Here is a 22,161-nt window from a genome sequence, read left to right as displayed (position 1 = left end):
ATGGAATTTAGGGACATACAAACTTCCCAAGGGAAAAAGGTGTTGTTCTCTTGTGATTTAACTTTTTCTATTGATATTTTTTCCCCACTGACCACACCCTGATGATACAAAAATGCACATGAGTCACAAAAGCTTGAACTCCACCCCATGATGGATGTCTCACTCTCTCTCTCTCTGACCAGTGTATTAGACCCATTCAAATATAGGAAAAATGTGAGAGTGCATGAGCTATTAAACAATTATGATTTCACAAGTTATAACAAGACAAAATATTTCCAGTAGAGAAAGAACAGCCATGTGGTTGAATAAAAAACATGAATGATCTGAACTACAAATGTAATCATCTTCATTTGCAATTAGATGTTTTTCTTTGTAATTGTGTTTTTTTAAATAATAAATACCTTTTTTACCATTGATTCATTGATTTCAACATCCTTCTTTTTGACTTTATGGGTTCAGTAAAACCTCTTCACCTCTGATTCATCTCTGGAATCCTATTAGTCCCTTTAACAAGGCATATGTTTAGATCTACCATGTGTACTTTGGCACTTGTGTAAAAATGCTGTAAATGAGAATGCTTTCAAAAATAATGTCATAAATCTATCAATTAACTTTTATCAGTTAACTATTACCAGTTAACTATTATTTACTGTTATTAATTTTTAACAATTAACTAAATCAAATCAATAGGTGTGACCACCCTTTGCGTTTAAAACAGCTTTTGTCCAGGTACACTTGCACATAGTTTTTAGTTTTGCAGGTAGGTTTTTTCAACGGCTTGGAAACGTTACCGCAGTTCTTCTGGATTTAGTCTCAGTTTTTCTGTTTCTTCATATAATCTCAGATGGACTCGATGATGGTGAGATCAGATCTCCGTGTGGAGCATCGGCTGTTGTCAGAATCCTTCTAAAACAAAATATATAAATAACTAGCTTAAAACCATTTCTTTGGGGTGAATTACTAGTGTGCCTAAGACTTTTGCACAGTGCTGTATAAACCTATTTTCTGTGTTATTTTGTGAATTAAAAATAATAAATGAAATATGAGGTGCTGGATTCTAACAATTATTTTTTATATACTAAAAGAAAGAGACTAGACATGTAATAATTGCATATTTCTTCCATTTATGTAGCTTATTATTAACTTTTATAAAACAGTTATTTCAGACTACATTTCCCATGATTCTTGATTATGACAATGACGTATTAGACGGCCCGGAAATGACAACGAAGTAAATAGAACTTGCACCAATTTCAAAACATCAGCCGACTGATCACTTTACAGATGAAAAATCAGATTTACACGGTGTTGCTTCCAACTGAATTTTTACACTAGTAAAACGGATATATAATTTAGTCATTGTAGAGTTATGTAGCCGTTTTCTTCTTTTCATAGCGATTTCACATGGTGTGAATCATGGAGACAACCCCGATAAAACTGACACCAGCTAATGAAACTACACCGAATACAGCCCAGTCTTCTTCAAGTAGGTCCAGCGCAACCACGGTAAGTTACAGCTTATTGGCTTTTTGAGTTGATGTCTAATATTTGGTTTCAGACGAAGCTAACATTAGCAAAGAATGTTAGCTTGCACACTATTGTTATTTTTCACTCACAAAAACACTGTGTACTGTACTGCGTCAAGGCGTACTTGTCTTTGTGATTATTGTTGATACTTTTTTGACTTTTGTTTTTTGCTTCAGTCCATGAGTGCCTCACTGAGGGAGAAGTTAAAAAGAGCACGACACTCATTCAGATCCCCCCTCAGTGTGGTTAAACGCCTCAAAATTGAAGATGACAATCAACCACAGACTTCACAACCTGGAGAAACAAAGCACTGCGTGACTGAGGAAAGAGAGACTGATACTGATGTCAATCAGAATGATATGAGGGAGCAAAGAGACTGTTCACACGATCACACAGCTGAGACTGCACCAAACGACTCGATTCAGCAATGCCAAGAGTTAAGAAAAGCAGTGAAGGAGAAATCAGAAACCTTGAGAAGATTAAAGATGGTCCAGATGTATAGAAACAAGGTAAACATCTAAATGAAGTATTGGCATTGACTTATAAGCAAAGGATGGTGTTGTTGAAGTTTTTCTCTTTGCTGTCTTTCCCCATAGAATGACCTGATCCGGCTGCAGACGCTCATAGACAAATGGAGATCCTGTGCTCAGTCTGTGCTGTATGAATTACAACGTGAATTACCCACAGAGGGAAAACAGACTAGTCTGTCTCAGCTTATAGACAACTTCGGGTTAGATGACAAGTTACTGCACTTTGATAGGACAGAGGAAGAATTCACAGACACCTGAGAGTCATTATATTAATTTTATTCACACTGTTAAACCGGTTGTAACATGCCATTTCAGACCAGGTTATTCATTAAAACACTTGGATTGAGAAAATAATCAGATTATATGTGGAATTGATAAGACATTGCAGTGTGAATTTTGATAGGTTTATTAAACTGTATTGTAATTTATTAAACATTTTTTTGTGTTGTCATGTCTGTCTATTGACATTTTTATTTTTCAACCAAAAGCTGAAATAATACATCTGTTATGTATCCTGAATCAGTTGTAGTGTAGTTGAGAAAGAGATGGGAAGTTCTTCATACGCAGTTTCTCAACCTCTGCTCTCAGTAGGAGTATCTCTTCAGATTGTGCTCCGACTATGTTCAGCAGCTTCTTTCTCAAGATGATATCTTGGTAGTTCTTCTCTGCCTCTGTCTTTTTATCATCTCCCATTGCTGGTTAACATAGAACAAAATGTTGAGATATTTTGTCTCAAAACTCAAAGTTATTGGGCCTAATTCATTGACCATGAACAGAATGTACAAATCATGCATCTTTTAAAAAATGAATTAAATTCAATAGGTTACTGTTCAAATGTTTGTGGTCAGTAATTTGTTAATGCCTTTTGAAATGAGTCTCTTATGCTCACCCAGACTGCATTTATTTGATCAAAAATACAGTAAAAACAGTATTATTGAGAATATATATTACACTTTAAAATAACTTTAATATATCTGATCACAAAAACAGTATTACTCAGAATATATATTACACTTTAAGATAACTTATATTTTAATATATCTAAGATGTAATTTATGCCTTTGATGACAAAGCTGAATTTTCAGCATCATTACTCCAGTCTTTAGTGTCACATGATCCTTCCGAAATCATTCCAAAACGCTGATTTGGTGCCCAAGAAACATTTCTTATTTTTTACATTTCTCAGGATTTTTTGGCGAATAGAAAGTTCAGAAGAACAACATTAATTTTAAATATAAATCTTTTGTAAAATTATAATTGTCTTTACTTTTGATACAATTTAATGTGTCTTTCGTTTGGCTCGAGGTCATGGTGCAAAGGACCCACGGTTGATTTTACTCCGAACCATCCCTTTAAATAAAAGTATTAATTTCTTCTTCTTAAAAAAATAAATTAATTATTGACCCCAAACTTTTGAATAGTACCAAGTAATCTATTTTTGCTAAAAACAAATTGTTACTTTCTTTAATGTAGCAAGATATAAAGTAATTTACCAACAGCCTCGACAATATTTCTTCTCTCTGCAACAGTTATCTCCATGTCAGCCGTTCTTAAGTCGAGGGCTGCGTTCTTCTCTTGCATGTGTGAATGTTGTCTGTTCAGGTGCTTTATCTGTTTCTTGTAAGTCTCAATTTTCTTTTGATGAGTCTAGGCCAAGAGTGAAAAAAAGAAGAAAAAAAAAAAACATTTATATCTGCCACTGAATTTGATTAATGTAATCATTCAGACTGAATTTACAACTGGGGAATACCTGCGCTGAGAAATAAGCATCTGGCTAAGTTACTCAATATGATTATTATCTTTGCAAGGCGCTTGAAAAGTAATAAGCGAGTTTACCGTTTCCTGTAAATCTATGGTCCTCTCCAGAGTTGTGAGATGCTTTGACACCATGTTGTCATTACTTGTTTCAGTCAGGTACTGACATGAGAAAAATACAAAGAAACAAATATTTGTAATTGTAATATTATATCATTAAAGTTTCACAGACAAAGGTAGTCCTGAGCCATAGTGTCCTATTAGATCTGTTAAATCATATTCCTCTTCAATTTTTACTAGATTTTTATTCAATCGAGATTACTTCAAATGTAAGACTAAAGATTAAATCCATACGTCTTGAATCTCCTGAGTGATGCGCAGGGTCTGTATGTCTCTGGCTTTGTTTCTAAGATCTTCCAGCTCCATTCTCATTCTCCTGTGATCCCACTCCTGCTGTATGATTCCTTTGCGGAAGTCTTTACACTCCACCATGCTGGCAATCTTCTGATCTCCTAAAGCCTGATAATAAAGTTATTAATGAATGAATGAAGAAATGAGTGAATAGTTGCATAAACTGACAAAGAATCAGATAAGTTATCTGTGAATTTATCAGACAATGTTCCCGATCTTTACCCTGATGGTGCTGTTCAGGTCCTCAATTACTTCGCGATGGATCAGCAGAGCATCGGTGTTGTCAGCAATGAAGTCTCCAGCCTCCACTTCCACCTGGCCTTGCTGTAGAAGGATCTGCACCATGCAGTCCAGTCGAAACCTCATCTTCTCTTCACAAAGGCTAAGACAATATTAGGTATGAAATTATTTGCTCACCGATTCTCAATAACATCTTATTTCCAGTGATATCCTTAATTTATATAATGAAATGTCTTCTCACCCATGAAGTTCATCAATGAGATTTTTGATTTCAAGTTGAGCATTCTCGTCCTCATCTGTTCTCCTCTGAAGAAAAGCCTGCATCTCCGCCAGGGTCAATGCCTTTAGTTTGACCTACAGGAGTCAACGTAAAACCCTTCTCAGACGGTTTTTGATTATGAATTATGAGGAACTCAGCTTAAGATTTGGGGGACTTTTAGCTTCTTTCCGTCATGTCTACCCATTCTCACCTTTTGTTCACTTTCCACTTTGGCCCGTCTGGCCAGGCAAAACCTTTCCCAAACGACTGGATCTAATCCTTCCGGCATGTTCTCTGGAGCTTCCAACTCTTCCATGGCCTTCATCATCAGAGAGAGTCCATCAGATGGTGCTGTTCCTAACAGCGCCCCCTCTCTAAACGGGTTGTTTTCAGTCTGAGTTTTTATCTTCTGAACCCTGTCAAACAACAAGCTTTTTTACTCTTTTCAAAGGTAGTTAATACTGGACAAACACTTGTCTTGTGCATATGCATGATTGAAGTTGCAACTTCTCTGAAATAATACCTGGGTCTGCGTTTGTAAAGCTTATAGAGCTGGTCAATTATATGTCCAGGGATGTCACAAAACTCTTTGCGAAATCCTTTGTCGAGAAGCTTTTAAAAAAGGAGAAGGGCTTATAAAATAAGACTTTCTTGGTGAGAACATTATGGACATGCATATGCATGATATTTTCGTAATCTTACTTTGTCCTCAGCGACTGTGTTATCATACACCTCTCTAAACTCATCAACGGTCTCCCTGTGTTTTTTCAGTTCTTCCCCAATTTCATTCTGTCAGGAAAGAGAGGTGACTCATACATTAGGAAATGTACAAAACAGTCTCACAGGAACGGATTACAGTGCCACACAAGTTTGTTCTTGCCTGAAATTTTTGTCTCATCATCAGGAACATTATAATTGTCTAATTTCTGACAAGGTTATAGAGTTTCTGTAAACAGACAACAGCACGGCTGAAAAAATGATAAAAGACAGAATATCTACATAAAAAACGAAGATCACCTTTACAATTCGTGCCTTCTCAAGTTTAAGGCTCAACTGTTTCTCTCTGCAGAGGATCTCTTCTTCGGTTTGAATGGAGTGAACCAGATTTGCAATCTTGAGCTCCTCCTGAAGGATAAAAAATCATAATCTATAGTAGTAGATGAGCAGTTACTGTTACGTGACTACATTGTTAGCAGGTCGTGTTATTTGTACACAGTACGCCCCTGAAAAGGTGACATGCAAAACTGTTATGATGTATTGTATCATCTTACTTGGTATATGACCATCTCTGATTTCACCTTCCTTTCAAACAGCTTTGTGAGTCTTTCGTCAAACATCTGGGTAGCCTCTTTAATAGATGTCAGCAGTTTCTTCATTTCTGTCTCCAGTGTCTAGGAAAACAGTGACTTTGTTTTAAAGAGATCTGAAATGTAAGGGTGTGATTGCTTATAGGAATAGTTCATCCAAAAATGCAGATTTGACACCAATGATACCAAATGACCATTGGTTTTTGCATATACTGTGATGGATTTTGAAGCAGCAACTTGAATATACTTGACTGCAAATAAGATTTTGTGATGTCTGTTCCTCACAAAAAAGTTACTGTATGGCCTCAGATGATCTGAAATATAGTATAAGCATTGTATGGATACATTTTATGATACTTCTATGGTGCTTTAAAAAAAAAAATCGTTTTCAAAGCTTGACAGTACCTACAGAATTTGGGTGAACGATCCCTTTAAGTGTAATGTGATCAAAGTCATACTTTTCTGTATTTCTCCTGCTCCTCTCTGAGCTCCTTTGCTTTTTTCTCAAACTCTTTGAAGCTCTTTCTCTCTTCTTCTGTCCACTGTACTTCAGGTTTAGACATGAACTCAGGCTGAGGTACTTCCTATGAAATAAGCATCTTAAATGTAATGTGTACTTATTGATAAATATATTTATACATTCCAATAAGATTATATCTGCCATCTCACCGTCTTCAGCACATCCTCTTTTTTAAGCTCCAGAACTCCACCCATCATTACATTGAGCGCTTGATCTCTCATTTTGTCCGACTGCAATGGAAATGCAGAAACGTTTTTATCATCTAATATACTGAAATATCCAAGTAACACACTGTATCGTTACAATATCTGTAAATATAAGACCGTTTTCATATTGCAGCTTAATGTTTTATACTATTTAAAAGTTTTGGGTCGGAGAAGTCTCTTATGCTCACCAGACCTGCATTTATTTGATAAAAAATACAGTAAAAACAGGAATATTGTGAAATAATACAATTAAATTACTGTTTTATATTTTAATATATTTTATAATAAAATGTATTTCTGTGACTCCAGTCTTCAGTGTCACATGATCCTTCAGAAATCATTCTAATATGCTGATTTGCTGCTCAAGAAACATTTCTTATTATTATCATCAGTGTTGCTGCTTAATATTTTTGTGGAAACCACAATACATATTTTTAGGATTTTTTGATCACTAGAAAGTTCAAAAGAGAATTTTTTTGTCACTTTTGATCAATTTAACACATCCTTAGTGAATAAATGTGTTAATTTATTCCTTTAAAAAATAATTCGTACTGAACGGTAGTGTATAAATTGATAAAATCAAGAATCTTTTTAATGAATAGATTAAAAACTGATGACTGAGGAATGTTGGTCCACTCCTCTAATAATCAAACCCTAGATTATTAAACTTATATGACTAAAATGAAATTGAACGGTAGTGTTAAACATGAGTTATAAGGTGAAAATAAATAGTTTAACTGTTAAAAGCACACCTGTTGTGAGGTACAGTAATGTTATACCTTGGCTGCAAGCATTTGTCGTTTGTCTTCTTCTCTTAGATTTTCTTCTTTTTCTTTCTGCTCGGGGGTGAGGTATTTCTCAACCTTGATCTAGAAGCACACGCATGAATTCGCCTGTCAGGCTCACTGTCCACAATAATAAATCAGTGTTTGCCATGTTTACATTATTTAAATGAAATAAAGTATATGATATAAGTATTTCAAGTTGAAAGATATAAAATGGGTCTGCTGTATATCAGACTTTTTAGACAATGGATCTGGTGACTTGGACCAATAAAGGTAAGATAAATCCTAGATTAACCCTAGAATTATTTAAAATCTTCTATACAGACTGCCTGAGTTACCTCTAAGTCGGTCACAGTAAGAGCTCTCTCAGGACACTCATTATCGGTGAGATTAGGCTCCCACAGGGTCTCACTTAGGTCCAGCTCAGTCATAATTTCAGAGATACGCTTCTTCTTCTCTCTGACACGGTTGATTTCCTGCTCCTTCTGCTTGTAAACTGCCTCAAATTCTTTGTTGAATGTGCTCTTCACTTTGTAGATAACATCCTTCATAAAACAACCATGAAATATAGCAAATTAATTTGAGGTCAGACCCAAATGCACCCGGTTTTTTTTTTTTTACTCTTTAGACATTTTCTGTACTTAAAACAGGATGCAAACACACAAATAAAACAAAATTTGTTCTGACTCTAGTTGTTTATCAAGACAACAAGAAAAGTCATCACCTTTAGCAAGGTGATTTGGTTGATTTTCTGCTCTCTGACACGTAATTTAAACTGGTTGTAGAGATACGGGTTGACGCCTCCATAGAGAGCACTCAGGCTGCCAGTCAGAGCAGGACTGTCCCCTGCTGCCATCTCCTCCCTTTTCTCTCCAGAGATTGTGTCTAAAATCGCCTCTTGAAGCTATGAAGAATATTCATATTATTTGTGTCAGGTTTTATGAATCTAACATCTGTAGAAACAAACACTGTGTATCCAGTGTCAAGGTACATTATGTTCAGTATCAAGTGAGGCTTTGGTTGCTATGGAGGAATCCATTCCAACAGCTGACTCATTATTGTTTGAGTAATACACTGTACATTTACTTGTGAATCTTCCTGTTCAATCTGCCTCGTGGTCTCAACCCTATGAAGCTCTTCAAGTTCCTTTTCAGTGCGCTCCTTCATGGGGTAGTTCTTCACCTCATTTTCAGAATGAAAGGCCTGGGGGCAATAAAGAACACACAAAGACACTGACAGTTGGCAGCTGTATAGTATTTCTAGTAGTTACAGGTAAGCCAGGTTAAACTGATGGATGTGTATATTGTTACAAAGGTTTTTCCCCCACATAATATCTACCAGATACCTTAATGGCTTTCCCTTTGACTTGCATGGAATCCCAGAATTCTCTCTTCAGGACCTCCCTCTGATAGCACTTAGCCAGATTCTCCATCTCAATCTCCTTCCTCACCTTAAACCACACAACAACAAAAAGTTGAGATGTATATATTAGTTTTTACATAAATATCAGATGATGTATCAACATTCTAATCATAAGATATTATTGTTGAACTAAAGGGGAAAGAAATTCTATATAAACTGAAAAGCTTGTTTGTACAAAAGTGACGTGACGTGTTACGTGTAGCCAAGTATGGTGTCCTGTACACAGAATTTGTGCTCTGCATTTCACCCATCCAATTGCACACACACACACACACAGCAGTGAGTATTGAACACACACACACACCGTGAACACACACCCGGAGGAGTGGAGAGACATTTACCCAGGGGGCGATTGGAGTTTAGGTGCCTTGCTCAAGGGTACCTCAGTTGTGGGTAATGAGAGAGGAAGAGAGTGCAGTTCATTCACTCCCAGTACCTACATTTCCTGCTGGTACTGAGACTCGAACCCGTGACCTCCGGGTTACAATTCCGGCGCTCTAACTATTAGGCCACAACTACTTCCAAAAAGATGTCTATATAAGTAATCTGCTCTTAATCATCTGTAAACAGTCATGTTTACCCTGGTAACCTCCTGCTTTCCCTCCAGCTGCAGTCTCTGTTGCTCCTCCACATCCAGGTTAAATTCCTGTTGCTCCAGTTTCTCCATGTCTTCCAGACTCTCATTCTCCTCCATCATAGCTTTGATCTGGAGTGAGCCAGAAACAATTAGGATGAACCTTTCAACTTCAAATTTGTGTATGGAAACAATCAGGTTAAATAATAATTTGTTTAATATATACATTAATAATAGAAGTGGAGGATTCTTTCTCTTACTCTGTCACGAAGAACCTTAATGTTTCTTCTTAGGTTCTTCTTTGTCTCTGCATACTGCTGGATCTCTTCTTGGAGAACCTGGTGAAATAACACTAGAGTCATAATCTTACTATTAATGGATTATCTTTCAGTTATTCTATTTCTTAAGCATCTTCCTTGTTGTTTGTGGAAACCAGTATAATAAATATCCACTGCCATTCAAAAGTTTGGGGGCAGTAAGTTTTTATTTTATTTTATAAAGTCTTTAGGCTGTATTTATTTGATCAAAAATATAGTATAAATAAAGTGAAATACTATTTCAATTTAAAATTGCAGTTTTCTATTTTAATTTAAAAATGTAATTTATTCCTGTGATGGGAAAGCTGAATTTTTAGCAGTCATTACTCCAGTCTTCAGTGTCACATGATCCTTAAGAAATAATTATAATATGCTGATTTGCTGCTCAAAAAAATTAAATAGATAAATAAATAATAATCTTATTATTATCAATGTAGAAAACAGTTGTGCTGCTTAATATTTTTTTTAGAAACCATGATACTTTTTAAAATGATTTTTGATGAATATAAAAGTATTAATTTCTTTCAAATGTATCAATCTTACTGACCTCAAACTTTTGAATGACAGTGTAGGTTATGAGTTTTGCTCAATTTACTGGGTTTTGATCAATTTATTCACTGTGGTGATAATAATAATAATAGTAGTATGAATATAAATAATATAGTAACTATTACTGACCCAAAACTTTTAAATGTATACTTTTATATTAATAAAAAATATATATTTAATGCACAGTGCATAATGTAACATAAGGCTATAACACCTTTGCCAGTCCATGTTAATAAATATATTTTGTAATCATATTCATTTTTTCTCCAGGAGGTCTGTGATCAGCCATTTTAAACTCATAAAAAATAAACACAAAAGTTGTTGCAACCTGAAAAGAATTAGGTGCTGGCAACAAATGATTCTATATTATACAATTAAGAACAATAAACACACTTTTTTAATTAAATGAGACAGAACACCACATAAATAAATTCAGAGACAAGCACTAACCGCATCAAATTTCCCATCAAGCCATGTAGAACTAGTTGGGGATGCAAAATAGTTTTCCTCTTGCTCAGCTTCATGACTCATCTTTTCATTAAAACTGACCTGCAGGGAGAATTTTGTGTATCTCAAGGAACATCTCCCCAGTTAAACTGCTAAACCAGGTACAATATTGTGCCTATTATTTAAACATTAGAAAGCGCTGTGTTTCTATACCTCTTCTGTATGAAATGAGGCACATCTGGTAAAGGATTGTGTCTGTGAATCCCGGTCAGTCATTTTGGTGAGGACAGTGTTCTCTGAGGATACTACTGACTCAAAAGAATCAGCAATTGATTGACCATACTGGGTAGCTGCAGCTGCTTTGCCAGCCCCAGAAAGCTTTAGCCTGTTAAATTTGAAAGCATTGTAAAAACAAAAATGCTTCAGGTCCAGCTTCAAGGGCATTTTAAAATGACCAGAGAGAGAAAATATTGCTATAGATCAAAGTTCTATAGTAATATTGTCTGTTTGATGTTTTTGAGACCCCGAGCTCACCTTAGCCTGCTGCAGACAAGCGAGCCGTCCCTCAGGCCAGTGGTGATGAGGGTCTGACTGTCTGGGGTGAAACAAACAGATCCGACTCCATCCTGCCAACATGAGTGGCACTGCAGCTGCACACACCTGTCCTGCATGTCAAAGGCATACTCTTACATACTCCTCAAATAGTTGGCCATTTTCTGAGAAACATGTTGCTCCAAGCCCAGTGCTCATAAACATGGATGAACTTGTAGAGAGTGGTTTTAACAGACAATACCATTGTTGAAATCTCACAGATGCGCAGCAGTCCATCCCTGCCAACTGTTGCCAGCCAGGCTTGATGTGGAGAGAGCTGTAGAAATGCAGGGCTCAGAAAATGGCCCGATGCCTCCTTCTCTGGTATAAGTTGAACTGCTTCCTGCACATTAGAGGGCTTTTCATCACTCTGTATAACACATGAGAAGCAGTTAGGAGCACTGCCAAAAAAACAAATAAAACTGTCATCAAGCTGTGAGTGTTGTCTGTTTGTATTTCACCTCAGGGATACTGAATCTTTGCAAGACTTTTCTCTGTTGGCAGTAACCAAATATCTTGTTTGTGGCCAGGACACAAGAACAAAGTGCGTGAGGGAGCTCGTACAAACAGCTGTGAAGGACATCTTTACGCAGACGGCCGTGGACATCCACAAAACTTTTTGAGTCTGGAAGAGGCACAACATTATAATAAGGAAAGCTGGAGTGATGTACTTTGAATGTCTATCTTTTGTTCTCCTAATTTTTCAGCATAGCCAGGCTTCTATGCCAGCCTCAATTATGGCATGTTTTTTCCTGTATGGCATGTACCTGTAAGCTCTAGCACAAACAACGTCATTAGCAGAAGTACATTTCCCTCATTGATTTCTCTCCCTGTCGTGCTGCATAGCACCAGCACTTTAACCTGTCCGCTTTCCTTTTGGTACTGAGTGGAAAGGCTTACAATGGCACCTGGAGCCTCTGAAAAAAAAAAAAGAGTTAACTTTGTTAAAAATTACTTAAACCTTTAGGCAAAAAAGTTAATACACTGCAATTCAAGGTTGGGGTCAAGTAGGTTTTATATTTTTTTTATTTAATGTTTTTGAAAGAAGTCTGTTATGCTTACCAATGATGCATTTATTTGAACAAATATACAGCAATATTATGAAATATTATTAAAAGAACTGCTTTATTTTAATATATATCTCAAAAAGTAATTTATTCCTGTTATGGACCATGATCCTTCAGAAATCATTGTAATATGCTGATTTGGTGCTCAAGAAACATTTTTTATTACAATCAATGTTGAAAACGGTTCAAAACATACTGCTTAATTTTTTTCTTGTGGAAACCAGGATACATTTTTTCTGCATTCTTTGATGAATAGAAAGTTCAAAAGAACAGCATTTATTAGAAATAGAACGCTTTTATTATAATTATAAATGTATTTACTGTTTTTTTCCAATCAATTTAATGCTCGCTGAATAAAATGATTAATTTCTTTCAAAATAAATCTTACTGACCGAAACTTGAATCACAGTGTACGTTGTCCTAAAAATTACCAATCCATCCAATAACTTCAAATCCTTTTGATGGCCTTGCATTCAGCACAAACATGCGTGAGTCTGATGCTCCTGTGATTAAGAAGTTGCCACCTTGATCAAACCTGTTGAACAAATATATATTATACAGTATGCTCAACATTCAGTTCACATCCCAGACAGCAACATGGTGTCGGCCCATATCCGGCACACATCTGGTACACGTAGATTCCACACGTACCCCAGATGTTGCTGTCTGGGATTCCTCCTCTTCTAAAGAAATATGAGAGCAAATAACCCTGGAGCTAAGAAACTCACACTAAATGGTCTACAGGGACATGGTAGAAATGAACTCTGTGAACTAATCTGGGCTTCTGTTTTGTAGTCATCTCCACAAACAGGACATCTCCAGTGGCTGTCCCTACAACAACATACTGCGCTACGAGGCAGCATGCCATACTGGTCACCTGAAGTAAAGTCATACCAAACAGTTATACACAGATTTGAGTATTTATGATTTGGGAAAAATAAGTACTCTGTGCGATTCATATAGAACCTGTAATTATAGCACTAACATGTGTTTGCAGAGAGATAGCGCCCATGCATTGTCCATCATCCAAAGCCCACAGCTGTATGTCTCCTGCTTCTCTGACTGACTGCAACAATGGAGATGCAGATGCTATTTTCAATAATATTTTAACATTTGTAATCTAATATATATTACATTGTAATAATACTATTCTAATAATATCAATTTATTATTTAAAATAATTAAAAGGATAGTTCACCCAAAATATAAATTATGTCATCATTTACTCACGCTCAAGTTGTTAATAGCTTACCTGATCTATCTCAGCTGCTCAGTGAACCCAAACAAACAGATGAACTAGAGGAAATGACTAGCACTATGAGCACCATTTTCTCTAGTACATTAGAAATTGTTGCACCAATTAGATTAAAAAAGGTTAGAGAGAAAACTAAAGCACCATGGTACAACAGTGCTACATGTTATCAAGAGAGAAACTCGTAATTTAGAGCGTAAATGGAAACAAACTAATTTAGAGGTCTTTAGAATCGCGTGGAAAGACAGTATGTCACATTATAAAAAGGCCCTAAAAGCAGCCAGGGCTGAGCATCTCCGCAAACTAATAGAAAATAACCAAAATAATCCAAGGTTCTTATTTAACACCGTGGCTAGACTAACAAATAAACAGACATCACCTGAGCAAAATATTCCGTTACAGTTTAGTAGTAATGATTTTATGAATTTTTTCACTGAGAAAATAGAAAGCATCAGAAACACAATTGTAAATGTACAATCTTTAATGATGTCTTATGATTCAACCTCAATTATCGCCCCTCAAGAACAACTACAGCGCTTTACAACTATAGGACAGGAAGAGCTAAATAAACTTATCATTGCATCTAAACCAACAACATGTTTATTAGATCCAATACCCACTAAACTACTGAAAGAAGTGTTACCTGTAGTGGAAGAGCCTCTTCTCAATATTATTAACTCGTCTTTATCTTTAGGTCATGTTCCGAGAATATTCAAGTTGGCAGTTATAAAACCTCTCATTAAGAAACCACAATTAGATCATAATAACCTAGCAAATTACAGACCCATTTCAAATCTTCCATTTATGTCTAAAATACTAGAAAAAGTTGTGTCCGCTCAATTGTGATCTTTCTTGCAAGAAAATGATATCCATGAAAAATTTCAGTCAGGATTCAGGCCGCATCATAGCACAGAAACTGCGCTCGTTAAAATTACAAATGATTTACTTCTCGTTTCTGACCAAGGATGTATCTCAATACTAGTTTTACTCGATCTTAGCGCTGCGTTCGACACTATAGATCACAAAATACTCTTAGATCGACTACAAAATTACACTGGTTTTCAGGGACAGGCATTAAACTGGTTTAGATCGTACTTATCAGACCGCTACCATTTTGTCTGTTTAAATGGGGAAAAATCGAAGATAACGTCAGTAAACTATGGAGTGCCACAAGGATCTGTGTTAGGCCCTCTGCTATTCTCAATATATATGCTGCCACTTGGTAATATTATAAGAAAACATGGAATTAATTTCCACTGTTATGCTGATGACACTCAATTATATATTTCATCACGACCAGATGAAAACGCTAAATTATCTAAATTGACAGAATGTGTTAAAAATACTGGATGACGTGTAATTTTCTTTTATTACTTATTGGTCCAAAAAACTGCCCACAAAACCTCTTGCAATACAACTTTAATTTAGAAGGATGTCCTGTTACTTTATCAACTACAGTAAAAGACCTGGGTGTTATATTAGACCGCAACTTGTCTTTCGAAAATCATATTTCATATGTTACAAGAACAGCCTTTTTCCACCTTAGAAACATTGCTAAGCTACGTAACATGCTATCTGTTTCTGATGCAGAAAAGTTAGTTCATGCATTCATGACCTCGAGACTAGATTACTGTAATGCTTTATTAGCTGGTTGTCCTGCATCCTCAATAAACAAGCTACAGTTAGTCCAAAATGCAGCTGCTAGAGTTCTTACTAGGTCAAGAAAATATGATCATATAACACCAATTTTATCATCTCTACACTGGTTACCTATTAAGTTCTGTATCAATTACAAAGTATTGCTACTGACCTATAAAGCCCTAAATGGTTTAGCTCCAGTGTATTTAACGGATCTTCTATCGCCCTACAATCCATTGCGCTCTTTAAGATCACTTAATTTGAGGCTTCTGGTCATTCCTAGGATATCTAAGTCCACTAAAGGAGGGAGGGCGTTTTCACATTTAGCTCCTAAACTCTGGAATAGTCTTCCTGATATTGTTCGAGGTTCAGACTCGCTGTCCCAGTTTAAAACTAGATTAAAGACGCATCTCTTTAGCCAAGCATTCACATAATGATTACCTTTTATACTACACTTAAATTGGATCAAATGCATTAATATTATGAACAGCAGCTATGCTAATTATCTCCCATCTGCTTTTCTGTTGTTATCTCGGGACGCTAGACGACTCGACGCCTGTGAAGAGACGACTCGACGCCTGTGAAGAGACGACTCGACGCCTGTGAAGAGACGACTCAACGCCAGCGATGTTATGCCCTAAATTAATACATGATTAACTAACTTTATTTTTCTATGTACATTTATGAAATGCACTTTCTGTAAAGCTGCTTTGAAACAATGTGTATTGTGAAAAGCGCTATACAAATAAATTTGAATTGAATTGTTCCAAACCTGTATGTATTTCTTTCTTCTGCTGAACACAAAAGGTATTTTGGAGGATGTCAGTAACCTAACAGTTGATGGGCCCCTTTGACTTCCATTATATTTATAAAAAAAAAAAAAAAAAAAAATAATAATAATAATAATAAAAAATAATTATATATATATATATATATATATAATACATATTATGGAAGTCAATATTGCCCAGCAACTGTTTGGTTACCCATACTCTTCAAAATATATGTTCAGCAGAAGAAAGAAATTCATACAGGTTTGGAGCAACTTGAGGGTGAGTAAATGATGACAGAATTTTCATTTTTGAATGAACTATCCCTTTAACCTACTGACACTGCAAAGGTATTTTACCAAACAAATGCTTCTATCAGTGTAGATTGGAGAAACAGCCACAAAATCTCCACAGAGGACATCTAGGACTTTGACAATTTTATCCTTCAGAAGTGGTTTGAATCTGTAAACACAGCCCTGTGAAGCAAAACCAGAATTTATTAACAATATTTCTCATCAATGTCTTTAAATAATTCGTTTTTTTTATGATTTGCATTGCATTCTGGCATAAATATAAGGCTATGATGAGTTTTTGATCAAATATATTGTACATTATAATAAAACTGTTTTTACAATAACATTTCTGTGGCATGAATATCATAAAAATACATTGGTTTTATAGTAAATTATAATAACACTTACTGTGTTACAGGGTAGCAGCAGTGTCTCACCGTCAGGGGAAAAGCATATAGCCGAGGCTGCCTCATCCAAAGCCCAAGTCTGCACTACCTCTAATTTGTTTCCTTTTATTTGTATTTTTCGTAAAATGCCTTCCTGTAATGGTTTTGTAAATGCTCTTGAATCAGGTTGAAATTATGTCTCACTTGAAAAGAGAGTAGTGTTTAGTTTCAGGGCTATTATCAGGGTGAAGATAAATAACATTTCTTACAATTCCTGCAGAGAAGAGATTACAGTCCTGCAGTGCTAAGCTCTGGAAACTGCCCTCCTGTAGGGACGTTTCACTGTCATCTGGGATGTAAAATTACAATAAAATGCAATTAAAATAAGATCTAAAAAAACAAGGAACTAAATAAGTCTAAGTTACAAAAATGTCAATAGTGAAATCAATAATGTTCTAATTTGATGTGTATCAAGTATAAGTTTACCTGTGCTGGTTACTTCAGTTTGGGGTTTATACAGGACAGAGACAAGCAAAGTGTCAGGATTCACACAAAGCAGGAAACCTTCCTTGCAACCAACATACAGGTCAGAAGAAGTTGACCAGCAGATGGCACTTGGACACAGTTTTGTTTTTATTAGTTTCAAAGGCTGTTGGGACAAAGACAAATATTTTGCTGTCATTTTCACAAAAATCAAGTGCAGTCTGAACGTTTTGATTTTGATGATCTTTCCCATAGAAAAGCTCTTGAAAAATTACCGAATCGAAAAATGGAAAACATATCAAACATTTTTTGTTGATTTTTGTTTTGTTTTAGATTAATTCAGCACTAATACAAACCTATGTTCAGGAGAACTACTGGTTTACGAGAACACACTTCTAACTAAAGACACAACCCATACCACAAAGTTGTCAGCTTTGTCTCCACTCAGTCCAGCGACAGCTGAAGTGGGCATCTGAGGACTGACGTGGGTCAGCTTCCCACTGGGCATATGAGACAGGTTTGCTTCACACTCAATAGCTGAACCATCAGTGGCGGGGAGATCGACAGCACTTGCCAAGCAAACATACAGAAGATATAATGAGTACAATAAACAATTTCTGTGCATTGATCCCATCGGCATATGAAATACATGTGCAAATAACAGTGACATCTGCTGGAGACACACTCTACCTAGGATTCATCAAATGATCGTTGCCACATCTTTCAACATTCCAGATGGTAAGGGCTTTAGATTTTACAGCACAAATTTGACACCAGTTCATGGGGTTGAAAACCAGTGCTGTGATGTCCTCTCCCAAAATTGGATGGCTACAAAGTGGAATCATACTCTCCAAGTTCCTAAAAAGATATTAATTAATAATATTAAAACTGTAATGCAAAATATAAATAACTTCTGTAGCAAATCTCATATTTTAATCTCTGTATTGTATATATATATATATATATATATATACATATATATTTATTATATATGAAGAGTTCAGATGCAAAAGCCTCAAAGTGCCATCTGAAATTTTCTTCTAGAATGATAATTTTTTATCAAGCTTGTATATTTAAATTCAGTAATTTCACTTAAATGGCTATGAAAATGGCCTATTAATGGTCATTAAAGTGAAATTACTGAACTTAATTATACAAGCTTGATAAAAATAATCATTCTGTAAGAAAATCTCAGATGGCACTTAGAGGCTTTTGCATCTTAACTCTTCATATATATCTTCATATATATATGAAGATTTCAGATGCAAAAGCATCTAAGTCTGTCTAACGTTTTTCTTTAATTTTAACATTTTTATCAGGCTCCTATGTATAGGTTTCTACCTAAGTACCGACATTTCTGATTGGGCTGAGGCTGGGATTTAGTGAGTTTGAAGTGAAAGTATTTGATGAACGTATACTATGTGCGGAGAGCATTCACTCAATATTATCTCATTGTTGACATAGGTTGCTTTTAGAGGCTTTTGCATCGGATGTCTTCATATATATATATATGTGTGTATATATACACACACACACACACATTCATTTTACCATAACGTGATGGTGTGATCAGGTATGGAGGAAGAACTGACTAAATAAGGGCCAGTATCACACAGTGCCAAAGCTGTATAGCCCAGTTTAGTTGTACCTAAAAAAACAAAAGGGAAAAAGTTTTAAATAGTTTTACATGTTAAAAATAGTTTTACATGTTTACAAAATTGTGTGTGTCCTAAAACAGCTCTAGGAGTTTGTTGTTTAAGGTGAAATAGCTGACCTTTCAGTTCACACATTAGCTCAAGCTCTGGATAGTTGTAGACAAAGATGGAAGGATTCAGCCTGAGGTCAGAGAAAGCAAGACACCTGCGATGTCCACTTGCTGTAAAGGCCCCAATACCAGAAGCAGGACTCTGCAGAGTCTTCCTCGTTTTAGTTTCCACATTGAGGAAAACAATGAAATTTCCGCAGGTGTAGCATGCTGTTTTCTTGTCAACAAATTTAAATGTGCCATTGGTGAATCCTTGCACCCACCTTATACATGGCAATAAACAAAAAACAGCATTATTTACATATATTTTGTATGTATTCTCATCATTGCAATGATTACTACAATATTTGTACATATTTTATTAGCTTTCTTATTGTTTTATATTTTATTGTTTGTTTATTAGGGTGGTCCTTATCAAGTCCAATTTTTTTTGTGTGCAAAATGTTAGTGTCTTAACCTCTTAAACTGTTCCTTTTAACTTCAAAATTAGAAATATGCAAAAATGTTGACAAAAAAAAATGATATTTAGAGGTAGCTCAATCTTGTGGAAGATTGCCTTTGTTAAGCTGTGCGGCGTTATTGTGATATGCAAGTAATATTAAAAGTTGCTGCAAATGAACTACATTTTATTGAAATCAGAGCAACACTGACATGACAACAATGACAACAATCTCAAAAAAGCACAAAGTTTTCAACAATCCCTCATTTCTGATGCTCAGCAGCCAGCGTTGACTTTTTGCAGTCTGGATAGATCCGTCGGTGATCTTCCACCACATGAAGGAGAAACTGCAATTGTTCTTCAGAGTGTGTGAGATAACCATTGTATTCTTGAATCAGAGCCACTCCTCCCTCGACTACTTTCATTGCATGTATGGTTGCCTGTGCCTCCTGATAATCTGCTTGATTCGGAAGTTCCGGGTCAATTTCAAGGAACGTAATGTAATTTTTTACAATTTTTTACTCTAAACCCAAACAATAACCAAGGTGATCATCAATAGAAATATGTATTGATTCCACCAGGAAAGGTAAATCTGCTAAAACGGGTCATGGATGGATTAATTTGGATTTAGTTTCTACAATAAGTAAACTGAGATATGTATCTAAAATACATATTTAGGAATATATGGAGCATTTAATAGACTAGTGCAAAATCAGTTTTTGTCTGTGTTTTTAGTAATTGTTGGTTTGGTGTGTTTGAGTGCTCATTGTTACAATTACACAGCAAAAGTTCAGTGACATTTTTATTTGTACATAGAAAGCACGCAGTGAACTCAGAGAAAACGCTACGCTTGAGCAAACAGTTTGTGAATAGGCAACTACAAATGATGCCCGTGAAAGAGACTGTGAACGCATTGAATAGGATATGTTTAGTTGGTGAATAGCATAGGCTACTATATTACACAGTAGCGATAACGTTAAGCGCACCAGAATGAAATATAATATTCAGAAGTAAACAGCATAGCTGACTTACAGATTCAGTTAACATCCACAAATGAATAAGCGCGTCGATTCAGGGAGCAGTGCAAAGTGCCCGTGCAAAATCAGTTTTTGTGAGCTGATCGCCGTCAAAAAAGTTCAGGAGATATTTCTTGGCGACGGCTGATTTCAACAGTTTCAATATGATAAAAAATATCTTTTATATTTATTCAATGGATTAACTGCATTTTGAAAAAAAAAAGTGTCATGAATTTATTGCATTTTTGGGGAAAAATAATAAGTTTTTATAATAGATCTTTGAAAATCTAAATCTGGATTTGAATTTGTTATGTTATTATAACCTAAAGATGCTATGTGAAAGTTTGAAACAGAAAATAGTCGTTTTCATCTTGCCACTTTCTTGGTAAAGAAAACAGATTTTTACTGAAATTAATCAAAATGGAATTATCACGTTCTGGAACCAAACTCTAATGTCAGAATGTTTATTTTTAAACCACAACCTTTTAAAAATGATATATTTAACGATATCTTTAGCATTTCTCATCCAAACAACGTCAAACTTGGCACTGCACTTACTCGTGACCGTAGCGAGACACCTGTCAAGTTTGAAATCCATAGGACTAACGGTTCAAGAGATATGTGGTAAAAAGACACACACACAGACATACAGACACACACACACACACACACACACACAGAGAGACATACAGACAGACAGACGTTTCTGTAATTTATAGATAGATGTTTTTATGGAGATTCTTTTGGAATTTTACTAGCCAGGTACAATACCAATTCAAATGATCTGGTTTTACGAAAATCATCAAAATCTCAGAAAGTTTAAAGCTATTGAGCTACCAGTAATCATTGTTTACTGCCATACAAATTGGCATGCTGTATTTTCTTATATAAAGGAACAATTTGAAGGGTTAAGAGCATGACAATTGGAGACTTTAAAAATAAGGACCACCCTATTGTTTATTTATTTATTTCAGATTGTAAGAGTAGTACGTTGATTTTGGTGTATTTTAGTTTACTTTATATCATAACAAAGTATTTCCAGTGTGTGCAGTGTATATTCGAGCATTTTTGCTCAATGCTAGGTAACGTTAACTGTTAGCTAGCTAACTAGGATACTGATGCAAAAAATTGTTATCCAGTCAGGATAACTTTACAAGTTAAAATTCATTATCTACTACAGAAACAATGTTCAGGACTTTCCAAGTTTTCTCAAAAAAATAATTCGTAACTCACCGAACTTCCAAGTTTCCCAGTACATCCATTTTCAATCCGCTCACCCTCTGAGTGTGTGCGTCTGTGTCCATAGCAACCCATAGCACACGGACTTCAATAACAACACACATTTTATTGTTTTATTTTATTAATTTAATTGTAAGATTATAATACATATATGAAACATAATGTAATATTATGCGTAGTTTGTATGGTCTTGTAACACCACTTGCTTGAACGTTAACAAAAGATGACTTTTGACTTCAGTGTAACGTTAGCCCTTTTGCTTTTAACCATTAACAGCTCCTGATTACTGGCTAAAAATGTATATAACACTTCTTATTATATGTATAATGATTTTTAATAATGGTGTAATTAAGTAGTGTCAATATTAGTGATT

The 22,161-nt window shown here is 35.5% G+C and overlaps 2 protein-coding genes across 3 annotated transcripts; one reads left to right on the top strand and one right to left on the bottom strand.

Annotated features, from left to right (window-relative positions):
• The first annotated feature begins 1,199 nt into the window (after positions 1 to 1,199).
• On the top strand, positions 1,200 to 2,889 carry sfr1 (SWI5-dependent homologous recombination repair protein 1). Of its 2 annotated transcripts, XM_084390709.1 has the most exons (4): positions 1,217 to 1,305; positions 1,396 to 1,506; positions 1,704 to 2,036; positions 2,124 to 2,889. In XM_084390709.1, exons 2-4 carry the CDS (start codon positions 1,417 to 1,419, stop codon positions 2,313 to 2,315), a joined length of 615 nt encoding a protein of 204 aa, XP_084246835.1. In that variant the 5' UTR covers positions 1,217 to 1,305; positions 1,396 to 1,416; the 3' UTR covers positions 2,316 to 2,889. The 2 variants fall into 2 exon arrangements, with proteins under 2 accessions (XP_084246834.1, XP_084246835.1); XM_084390708.1 differs by having other exon boundaries at positions 1,200 to 1,506.
• cfap43 (cilia and flagella associated protein 43) lies at positions 2,577 to 21,864 on the bottom strand (the record flags this gene model as incomplete). Its single annotated transcript, XM_084390707.1, has 38 exons — positions 21,783 to 21,864; positions 19,104 to 19,357; positions 18,881 to 18,977; positions 18,020 to 18,187; positions 17,748 to 17,898; positions 17,333 to 17,495; positions 17,116 to 17,195; positions 16,869 to 17,000; positions 16,527 to 16,643; positions 13,493 to 13,573; positions 13,236 to 13,384; positions 12,939 to 13,042; positions 12,208 to 12,357; positions 11,902 to 12,065; positions 11,643 to 11,810; positions 11,384 to 11,514; positions 11,063 to 11,234; positions 10,853 to 10,951; positions 9,797 to 9,874; positions 9,543 to 9,668; positions 8,886 to 8,990; positions 8,627 to 8,743; positions 8,265 to 8,444; positions 7,879 to 8,085; positions 7,535 to 7,624; positions 6,699 to 6,779; positions 6,488 to 6,613; positions 5,994 to 6,113; positions 5,740 to 5,847; positions 5,425 to 5,511; positions 5,246 to 5,334; positions 4,934 to 5,138; positions 4,705 to 4,817; positions 4,446 to 4,605; positions 4,167 to 4,331; positions 3,894 to 3,974; positions 3,551 to 3,704; positions 2,577 to 2,752 (listed from the first exon to the last, which is right to left on the bottom strand). Exons 1-38 carry the CDS (start codon positions 21,851 to 21,853, stop codon positions 2,577 to 2,579), a joined length of 5,019 nt encoding a protein of 1,672 aa, XP_084246833.1. The 5' UTR covers positions 21,854 to 21,864.
• Positions 21,865 to 22,161: the final 297 nt, after the last annotated feature.

Source organism: Rutilus rutilus (assembly GCF_951802725.1).
Source record: "Rutilus rutilus genome assembly, chromosome: 20".
Classification (NCBI taxonomy): domain Eukaryota; kingdom Metazoa; phylum Chordata; class Actinopteri; order Cypriniformes; family Leuciscidae; genus Rutilus; species Rutilus rutilus.
Note: the sequence above shows the minus strand (reverse complement) of the source record. Positions and strands in the feature narration are given on the sequence as shown.